The sequence below is a fragment of the Amphibalanus amphitrite genome, unplaced genomic scaffold (assembly GCF_019059575.1).
Source record: "Amphibalanus amphitrite isolate SeventyFive unplaced genomic scaffold, NRLGWU_Aamphi_draft 000167F_arrow, whole genome shotgun sequence".
Lineage (NCBI taxonomy): Eukaryota > Metazoa > Arthropoda > Thecostraca > Balanomorpha > Balanidae > Amphibalanus > Amphibalanus amphitrite.
This window is the reverse complement of record NW_024881662.1, coordinates 224,434-235,693: the sequence shown is the minus strand read 5'-3', so window position 1 is coordinate 235,693 and position 11,260 is coordinate 224,434. Positions and strand designations below refer to the sequence as shown.

The 11,260-nt window shown below is 48.8% G+C and overlaps 1 protein-coding gene across 1 annotated transcript; it reads left to right on the top strand.

The window, feature by feature from the left end:
- The first annotated feature begins 226 nt into the window (after positions 1-226).
- LOC122383552 (homeobox protein vab-15-like) lies at positions 227-3,298 on the top strand. Its single transcript, XM_043370070.1, has 2 exons — positions 227-783; positions 2,022-3,298. Exons 1-2 carry the CDS (start codon positions 387-389, stop codon positions 2,450-2,452), a joined length of 828 nt encoding a protein of 275 aa, XP_043226005.1. The 5' UTR covers positions 227-386; the 3' UTR covers positions 2,453-3,298.
- Positions 3,299-11,260: the final 7,962 nt, after the last annotated feature.

Genomic DNA, 11,260 nt, shown 5'->3' with positions numbered 1-11,260 from the left:
ATTTATCAATCTCAATCAAATCTCTGGAAGCCGGTGTCATCTCGTGTATGACGGTCTGTTGGTTTCTACCTGGAATAATTAAAGTTTAATTTTCAGCTCACCAATCATGGCAAATAATGTGAAACCTCCATGTAGGTAATCACGTAAAATGCCCCAAGAGGCACCGGGCTAGTCTGTTTCCTATTGTCCGCACAATTATCATTACAAACTCGGCCCGCCGTTTGTAAGCGGTCTTCTGATTGGCCGGCGGCTGGAGGGCTCCTCCCACCGGCGCTGGCCCCGCCCCGTCGTCGGCCACGCCGGCGCGGGCCGGCCGGCTGAGCGGCACCAGTCGACTCGCTGTAGCCGAGAGTGGCGCCTGTGTTCCCGCTGCTGCTGCCGCCGCCATGACCGTCGAAGACAAATCGGACAGCTGTTCGGAGGCCTCCGGGTCGGAGCTGGAGTCGCCGCCGCCGGCGCCGGCCCCCGCTCGGCCGACCCTATCGTTCAGCGTCGAGTCGCTGCTGAGTCGCGAGCCGCGGCCGACTCGAGTCAGCGTCAGCAGTCCGGCGTCGAGCCCGGCTGGCTCTCCGGAGCCGGGCCGGCAGTTCGGCAGCGGCGCCGTCAGCCCTGCCGTGTCAGCCGCCGCTGCCGCCGCCGCTACGGCAGCAGCCGTGTCGGCCGCCTCTGCGCCGCTGCGGCCCGAGCTGCTGTCCCCGTACAGGATCCACCCGTCGATTGCACAGCAGCGCTTCTGGCCCACCGGCCTGCCGCTCAGCCTGCACTCGCCCAAACAGAAGTCAGGTGAGTTCGACCCCCGGGAGAACCGGCCTCGGTCCTAGTGTGGCACCAGTCAGTGTGTGCTATGTTCACACTTTATTTCATCCCACCTCATTGATCTTGATCAGCGGCCTGATAATCGTCAGTCGTGAGATATCGGACGGAGTGTCGCATGGTAACCTGATGAAACTGCTTTGCATTGGTCAGTCGTGCAGAAAAGAAACGAAAATAGCTGAAACAAAAGAAACTTTGCCGCGTTTACCTCATGCAAATGTATCTTAATTATATTCAGCTACCTCTTGTTTCCAAAAAAATATTGTATTTTATTTTAAATCTTGACTAAGTGGCAACAAGTCCAGAAAAAATCGTCATTTTGGGGCTTAAAAATAATAAGTCAACCGAGTTCCGATGACCTAGATGAAAACAGCAAACGAATATCTTTTGAAGAACGCAACGCAACATCAATTCGCTGTAAAGTACTGTTGCTCATAGAATGTTTCGAATTTATGAAGAATCCGCACGATTAAAAATATCAATAAGTAACCTTCCCAGTGCTGCAAATACAAATGCATGTGCCATCACAAGGTGTAGCATATGATACATATTTGGGAGGTTGCGTATCATAATTCATAAACTTTGCCTATCGTCCACCGATAACAATTCCAAAACATTCAATAGATATCCGAGGTGGGGTCGCTACGCATCAATCAGAAGGATATAAGTTGACAGCATAACTGAACTGAATCGGTATATGTTGGCAAGGATACAAACAGTCGTGAACCGTTCTCTCGGCTACAACGAATGTTTGTTAACGTTTGAAAAAAAACGTAGCAAGCCTTAACGTTACATCTAGTATGTAGAAATATAATTGTTTTATTTGTAGCACCTGTTAGCACACCAGGAAAATGTCAATGAGAAATGCTGCTTCAAGTTAAGTTATTTTCAAATATGCATTTCTATTTTCTGCCAATATAAGTACCCAACATTCATAATGTCGTTGTTATTGCAAAACAAGTTCCACGATTCAATGAATGAAACCAATGACATTCAATGAATTGCTTATAACCGCCTCTTGCTCTCGCTAAAACATAATGTTCATGAACAGTTGTTTCTGTCACCGCTATTGGTTTTCCCCAGATCAAAACAATGTCTGTCGTTCGAATGCTTATCTCTTGTAAGCAGTTTAAGTTTCACCCACCATTATCTGTCCATGCCACAAACCGCTTTTAACAGCCGCTGACAATCGTCTTCCCTCTCCTTAGATGCCGACGACAGTCCCAAGCTGCTGCTGCCGCTGTCGGTGCACCTGCGGAAGCACAAGCCGAACCGCAAGCCGCGCACGCCCTTCACCAACCAGCAGCTGCTCTCGCTGGAGAACAAGTTCAAGCAGAAGCAGTACCTCTCCATCGCCGAGCGGGCCGAGTTCTCCAACGAGCTCAGCCTCACCGAGACCCAGGTGAAGATCTGGTTCCAGAACCGGCGCGCCAAGTCGAAGCGCCTGCAGGAGGCTGAGGTGGAGAAGCTGCGGATGGCCGCTAACCCGATGCTGCCTGGCTTCCACATGTTCCCTGGGGCGGCCGTGCCGCTAGTGCCGTCCCTGGCCGGCCTGCCGCTGCCCGGCCAGGTGCCCCGCTCGCTGCACATGCCGCTGCCGACATCCCAGTCCCTGTTACTGGCCAGCCGGGCGCCCTGAGGGATCGGCCGGAGCGGTCACCGGGGAAGGGCTGGGACGGGGTGGGTGCGTGTGAGATGGATGATTGTCTTGCTTGGTGCTACTGGGGATCAGACGCTGTGGCTCCTGCCACCGGGCGGTCTGAGATCCTCAGTGCCAGGCTCGTTTGAAGTAAAGCTTTATTTCGGGAGGGCTCGGCCGGGCGGCCGCACTAGTCTCCTCCTCCGCTCCTTTCTCGTTGCGTGCGGCCAGGGGCGACCGCGGCACCCGTTTCTATGACAAATGCGTCGTCGCCGCTGACGATAGAAGCGCAATGCTCTCGCGACTGTGGGCGTTCTCGTTCAGTCCGCGAGAAGCAGCGGGCTCTCCGATGAGAGGAGTTCTCTCTTCGATCAGGGGTTATCATGTGGACCCGATATCTGTGATACGTTAGTGTGTAGTCACCGCCGAGCGAATCGATCCTGTGTGCGAAGTGTCGCTTGCCTGTGTCTATCCAATGTTCCTCTGTACTGACTTCACTGACCTGCGACGATGCCCACATTTTTCGTAAGAGGCGAGGCATCCGGGCGTTGGTTGCTCTTCTGTTCACTGAAAAGCGCAGGCCTCACGCACTTCCGTGGTTAGTGAACTGCTGTGCACTTTTGCACTTTGACTGTGCTCATTCCGGACCAAGTATTTACAATCTGTATCTGTCGCTGCATTTTAGGCCGATAATTATCCGAGGTATTTCATATCGTTCCGCTTCGTCCCATACGTGCCGTATTATCTCCATATATATGATCCGTTCTTTCGAGCTAAAATTTGTATACAAGTGTCTTATGATTCGTCAGATGATATTATAATTTAATATAATTGTATTATTGTGGACGTGCCTGTTTTACTTATATAGAGCAATGAGAAACTACATAGTATATGTTTGTTGGTACAATACATGTGTTGATACCCACCTAGAACACGTTTCGCCCGGGCTGTGTCGCTTGCGAGAGTCTCATGTCAACGCACCGACGCATTACACTTCTATAGACCACACCACAGCTGCATTGACGTAAAGCTCACATGATGACGGCAATCCATTTCATGAAATCATCACCATTAGTTCAGTCGGCTTCAAGCGACAGAGCCTAATTTATCAATTGCATTGTTGAAGCAACTGGCAGCGAGCATTCTTTATGACACTGTAGGCTCCCTCGTCCGAATAGACGTGATCCACCAATTACCCACCTCACGGGGCTAACAGCACCTTTCCACGAACAGTTTCTTCCACTGATATAATGGCTATCCGTGCAAGACCAAAATTAATTGCGCCCCTAGATATAATCCGTTACGGCCGCGATCCGAGCTGGCCTCCACGTTGGAACGAGCCGTGTGACAATGCTAAGTGCTCTATAGATCATGTGGGAGAAAAGAGGGGAAAAGTGATGAGCAGATCGGGGTGTTATGAGCCGGGGGATAAGCCGCCGCCGCCACACCTGTCACGTATAACACGGCACGACGCGGTTTGACGATATTGATTACGATGGCAACACCTCCTCCTGATGGGCGGTCGAGTCTCATAAGCCGACTGAGCGCGGCGTCACTTGGATTCCAGCGGTTTGCGGCGCACTGCGGCCAATGCGGCGCGATACTCAAGTGGACATCGTGTTCGGCTGCAGACCGCACACACTCGGTCCTTACACAACAGATAGTCAAACCTAATGACAGCGTGCGCCGCTGAAAGTCATCCAAGTCAACAAAACACTCCAACGAGTCTATGTTTCCAAGACCCGAGCAAACTGACGTGCAAAATGTTGTGCACCCTTCGATAGTTTTAGATTCATAATTATAGGTCTATGACATGTGGATTGTGGATTGTGGATCTTTCATTGTTACAGCATTTCCATTTTCAACTTTGATGCTCGAAGTTGGTTTCCGATGTCTACAGAGTGGAACAAAACGAGCGGTCAAAAACGTTATCTCGCTGTTGATTCATTCTGGAAACAAAAATACGCTATCGACAGTTTCGAACAAAGCTTTTGTATCAAATAATTATCGGCCGACATGTAGTCTTCAAAATTAATCGTTCGAACATCAATAACTTTGCATTCTAGAAATTTTCTTATTTGAAAAAGCAGCATGCAGCACCACCTGCGACAGATACATACAGTGGCGCAGCCAGGGGGGGGGGGGGTCAGAGGGTCAGCTGACCCCCCCGAAATTTCTGTCAGGGGCCCGCTCGAGAGAGAGAGTGAGAGAGAGAGAGAGAGAGAGAGAGAGAGAGAGAGAGAGAGAGAGAGAGAGAGAGAGAGAGAGAGAGAGAGAGAGAGAGGAGAGAGAGAGAGGTCCTAATCTAATCGGACGAGCCCGCTTCGAGAAATGCCCACTGCGACACCTCGGGTGAGGGGTCGGCCTGGGGCCCCAGGTGGACAGGGCCCGGGCCCCCAGGAGAACGGGCCCGGCCCCCTGGGTGGATGGGACCCGGGCCCCCTGTAGATGGGTCCGGGCCCCCGGGTGGATAGGGCCCGGGCCCCCCGGCGGATGGGGCCCCGGTGGATGGATCCGAGCCACCGGGAGAACGGGCCCCGGGTGGACGGGGCCCGGACCCCCGGGTCCCGCGAGAACGGGTCCAGGCCCCTCGGGTGGATGGGGCCCGAGGCTCCGGGAGAACGGGCCCGGGCCCCCTGGGTGGAGGGGGCCCGGGCCCCCGGCTGGATGGGGCCCGGGCCCCCGGGAGAACGGCCCTGAGCCCCGGGTGGACGGGGCCGGACCCCCGGTTGGATGGGGCCCGGGCCCCGGCCGAGAACGGGCCCGGGCCCCCTGGGTGGATAGGGCACGGGCCCCTGGGTGGATAGGGCACGGGCCCCTGGGTGGATAGGGCACAGGCCCCCGGGTGGATGGGGCCCGGGCCCCGGGAGAACGGGCCCGGGCCCCTTCGGTGGATGGGGCATGGCCCCCCGGGTAGATGGGGCCAGGGCCCCCGATGGATGGGTCCGGGCCCCCGGGAGTATGGACCCCAGGCCCCGGGTGGACGGGGCCCGGGCCCCCGGCTGGATGGGGCCCGGGCCCCCTGGTGGGCGGGCCCCGGAGCCCCGGGTGGACGAGGCCCGGAGCCCAGGTGAACGTGGCCCGGGCCCCCGTATGGATAGGGCTTGGTCCCCCATGTGGATAGGGCCCGAGCCCCCGGGTGAATGGGGCCCGCTAGGGTGACCCGCTTGCTTCGCAACGCGAATAAGGGGCATTTCGATCGGTGGGCGTTTGGTTGGTCTTGTGTCTGTGGGTTATGTATCCATTACGGTCGATTGCCTTTTGACGGCTAAGCATTTTGGTTTTGGGAAAAAATATCCATCGCATCGAGGTGCTCGTGTCTGATAATAACCATGCGTTCTACTATAGAACATGCCAAGTGTATTTCATGACATAGGTTGGCGTAGGTTATTGAAGAGTGAAAGCCATCGATGAATTACTATGTAGAGGTTTGAAACATTTATATTCTTAAGAATATTGTTGCTCGTCATGCAAAAGCGATGATTGGACCTTGGTCACAATTGAATGCTCTTCCAATCTATGCCCATTTCAATTGTCAAACATACCAGGTTATGTAGCAAAACCCCTGTAATTAAGTAAGTCATAAGCAAATGCTATTTTCTCCAGCAATTTGTTCCACCTTGTTTTTGATCAATTAGCTTTTCACAATTTTCCCATGAGAGGCGGTAGGTACATTTCTCTTGCCAACAAGCGTTGTTTGAACCCGCTCCGTCTGACAGTCACCCAAAAATAGCATTAAGTCCAAAATCCGTCCAAAACGTCAATTTTTCAAGCATAAGTGCCCTCACGGGTGCACGTGGCGCGTGCCATCCCTGCACCGCACACCATTCGATAGCCCGTTCGATTCTCATGCACGATACTGTGTTCCTCGTGCCGATCGGACCCACGGTTACCGAGATACTGCACGGGGACCGGACCCGTGTCGGGCAAGTTGAGCCATTGTCGCCCATTTTTGCAAGCCGATTTATGCATGTAAAGTCTATGACGCGAATTTGCACTTTTTGAGCACGCGCCATGTGCTCACCACCGGCCCGATCGAGCTGTGACTCTTCACAGGCACGTTACCCATCCTTGTTCTATAAGTTGCGCGAATTTCAGCGCACTATGGAAGTTACGTCGCGATCAGCCGCTTTTTTACGCGAGTTCTTCGCGAAAAAAAACCTTAGGGGGTTGCATCAACCCCTCCCCCCTGTGCCGGCGAGGGTTAAAACTTCTTACGAGCGAATTCACGTAATGAAGAAGAATAAAAGCACAATCTACTACAGCAGCCAATAGATGACTTAGGACAGGCACATGGGACTACTTTTAAATCTTGTGCGACAGAAGCAGGCAACAGTTCCGATTGCATATAATATGCTATGCATATTGCGGAATTGGGGCTCATATCGGACTCGAAAGATACGAAGTCATACGTCATAGTAACATATTTCTGTCGTGGTCAATTTGCGTAAAAAGTGAAGACCGGGTGATTACCGAGCTACTGTTCTATGCAAATTTTCTGATTCAAACTCGCTCAGGGTTATCGTGCAGGTAAAGGGGGCCCGCCCAGCAGAATGCGTATGAAATATGGAGAGATTCTGAAAAATGGGTGGGGGCCCGCACACTAGGGGGCCCGCTTTGGAAGCGATGACCCCCCCGAAACGAAATCCTGGCTGCGCCACTGGATACATACACCATAACGACAAAAAAGTATAGCTAGTCACAACTCACAAGAAGATGGGAACTGGTCTATTACTAGATAAGCAGTTCCTTGGTCTAAAAATGTATGCATGGATGTAAGTCCTAAATGCTCGCTTCTTACTGGTATCATTTTTGGTATCATTGGTATTATTCTTGATCTTGGGACCAACGGAGAATGGGCAGGACCGGAAAGGTGGCATCAGACCCCACGGAAGTGGGCTTACTCCCAAAAAAAATGCTTCATTATGTCTCGCTGAGTCCCTTCCTTATGCCTTCCTAATGCCGCTTACTTATGCAAAATTGAGAATAGGTACCGAAAAAAAAAACTAGAGGCACTGTAAGACCACATTGTATTATTGTATAACATAACATTGCCCTTTGACTCCACAATGGTTATGCCGAGATGCTTTCCAAACCAATCACATTAACACATTTTTATCTAAATTGCATAGAAGGACGAACAATCTCCCTAATTCCCCACCAACGCCATCTAGAACATACAATATACAATACAATATATATATATATATATATATATATATATATATATATATATATATATATATATATATATATATATATATATATATATATATATATATATATATATATATTCTAAATTATATATATATATATAATTATATATATATAATTATCTAAATTATATATATATATATATATATATATATATATATATATATATATATATATATATATATATATATATATATATATATATATAAAAGATTCTCGAAAAACTTCTCCGTGCGTGCACTACTGAATGCCCATTCCGTGGTCCCGATGGAAAATTATATGTCCAAAAAGAGGGTGTGGCAATGGGTTCACCCCTGGGGCCTCTCTTTGCGAATTTTTACATGTGCTTTGTTGAAAACAAAACACTGAGCGAAGTTTGTCCGGTCCCAACAACGTACTGCAGATATGTTGATGATATTTTTGTAGAGGTACAGGACGATGAGCATTTACAAAGAGTAATAGCAGGTCTTGAAGCGAACTCTGTACTCCGGTACACTTTTGAGAAAAGTATCGACAAAACGTTAGCCTTTTTAGACGTTAGCGTTACTGTGGAGGAAAATAAGTTCACAACAAGTGTTTTTCGCAAGCCTACAAACACAGGTCAGGTCATGAGTGCAAAAAGCGAGTGCCCTGATAAGTATAAAAAGAGTGTCATCAAAGCATTTGTAAGGAGGGCTATTAAGGTTTCATCTACCTATGACCTGATGCACTCTGAATTCACAAGAGTCAAACAAATCTTAGTCAACAACGGCTATTCAAATAGGGCAGTAGATGCTGAGATCAAGGCGCAACTGGTAAAACACATGGATCGTAGTGACGCAGTGGGTGCTGGCGCACAGTCAGAAACGCATCTTACATTGTTTTATCGAAACTTCATGAATACGTCCCACAAGGTTGACGAAACAGTCATTAAGCACATTGTAAAGAAAAATGTTAAGTGTGTACAAGACAACCAAAAACTACAACTGGTCATCTTTTACCAAAACATGAAAACACGTAGCCTTGTCATGAAAAACAACATCAACTCTAGCAGAGATAAGTTGAAGTGCACCAATGTAGTGTATCAATTCACATGTCCTCACGAAGATTGCAGGCTTCGTAAAGAAACCTATATTGGTGTCACTACAACTTCGCTCTCTAGAAGACTCACTATGCATTTAAGAGATGGAGCACCAAAAGAACACATGCATGAGAAACACGGCTCAACACTTACAAGACAACACCTGACAGAGAACACCACCATCATCACATCATGTCACGATAAGCGAAAATTAGCAGTGTTAGAAGCACTACACATACATGAAAAGCGACCAACGCTTAACAAACAGGTCCAACAGTATTCCAATCTTTTACTCTGGGGAAGTGTAGCAGCATGAGAACATGGGTTAGAGCAGACAACTTACTGTGCTGCAGCGGTGCGATTTATGTGATTGTCGTCCATTGAATGTTTGTATGATGTAAGATATTTAGGAAATTAGGCTCGCGCAAACTTGCATTTTATTATTGTCATTTATGTATTGCAAACCGAAGCTTGCAAACGTAGCATCGAGCGAACCATGTTATCTTGAAAATGGATAGCGGTGTCTATTTGAAACGTCGAATTATGCATATAAATGTCACTTGGTAATCTTATCTTTGATCTGACGTCTGAGCAAAAAACACTCATAAGAACGATAGAAAAGCTTCAAAAGAAACGTGAAAAGGCAAAAAACGCGGTCATTTTTAATAAAACTTGTATTCAAGAAGATATCCTGCCGAAATATACAAATATATATATATATATATATATATATATATATATATATATATATATATATATATATATATATATATATATATATATATATATATATATATATATATATATATATATATCCAACCTCACAGCTGTCCCATCTTCCCGGCGTGGTGACCACATAGGGATTTATAGTTCGGCCACCTTTCTGAGAGGCATATACAGTTTTACTGCTCGCTCCAGCGACTGACAGGAAATCCTGCAACAAATGTGTGTCTTCACAAATGACTGATGACTTCGTTATTTCTCTAGCTGACTGGTTAGCGCTACTGGAAGTGGATTTTTCGGCGACAGAACGTGAGTCTGTCATGTCAGCGCCGCCGTGATCGGAACGATAGCACCAGGGTGAACGGCGCGGCGCTGATGGCTCGTTGTCAGGCCGCGAGCTTTGGGTTATAGGAAAGTGTCTGACGCATGAATCATCAATATTGACGGCGTCAGCGATCTTTTGTACAGCGTAATCGGTACTTGGACATAAATCACAGCCGCCGCGGACCGTCTTTCGTGGTTTAGCTTGGAGCGCCTGCTCAAGAATCGAATGGTCGCCAAGAATAGCTTGGATCGTTTTTTACAATTTTCTGGGGAGCCACTTTGTCATACTGGCACATCAATGTGACGCCATGCTGTAAAACATCCACAGAAGCTGATGACGGCAGAAACGTCCGGTAAAACTCTGGAAGCCTCTTTGCGCAATAATGTCCCTAAATCATGCACAGAAAGGCAGCACAAATATCAATTCAGGGCCTTACAGTTCGGCATACATCAGACAGACAACGACCTAGGACACACAGCTGAAACAGCCCCCTAAAAATTGGAAAGAATCGACAGACCTGTAAACGCATTCGATAGGAATGCATCGTCGATGACTGGATGAATAACTTCTCGATAAGCATCGAGATGCTCGGGCAGGCCGGTAGACACTGTCCATCTGCTACTGGCGTGCGGATACGGAGATTACTGTTGGGACCAAGTTTGTTTGTTTTCAAATCGTCAAACCCACTCCCGACCTGGTAGAAAGGTATGCATATACACTGATGAAATCTGACATTTTCGCCTGAGGTATCCGGCTAATTCAAATGCAAACATGGATAGAACTTTGATGGGCCGCATGTCAGTTAACATAATGATAGGCTGCAGTAGCATCCAAAGCACGTTATGGTCCACGCACAATTGCTGACAGAACATAACGTTCTGATTTGATTCGGTCTAATTTCAACGACACTTTCCAAGACAAAACCACCACAACAACGGAAAAAGCTTATTTCTTTACCAGGGGTTCCGCCATGGTTTCAGGATTTGGGGGTCCAACCCAAAAGTGGCTTTATCTTAATACATTAGGCTGCATTAAGGAAGCGAAATTATTAGAGGTCCGGACCCCCACAACCATAGGTACATGTAAACGACGCTAGTGGAGGAGCCGCTGATATTTAATAAGCGACATATCTTGCAAGTCGCCTCACACAGAACGCGGATATTTTACCCAAACAGACCACCTGAGCCTTCCCAAAACGCAGTCAAACCATCTATCCCATCTTTGGTCACGCTGCAGCATAGCCATTCAGTCAGACCACATTGGCCAACCTTCGCTAGCGCCGTCACACAACCGAACCACCCTGCCCACCTTCACTAAGGCTGTCACTCGCCGAACCACCCCGTCCCAGCTTCACTAGCGCTGTCACGCAGCCGTCGCTCGGACATGGCCACTTGTCTGACACATTGGCCGGTCGGGCGGCGCGGCCGTTCGCTGGTGGTCGAGTCGGACCGGCCGTTTTTGCCCGCGCCTATCTCGGCGCGCAACG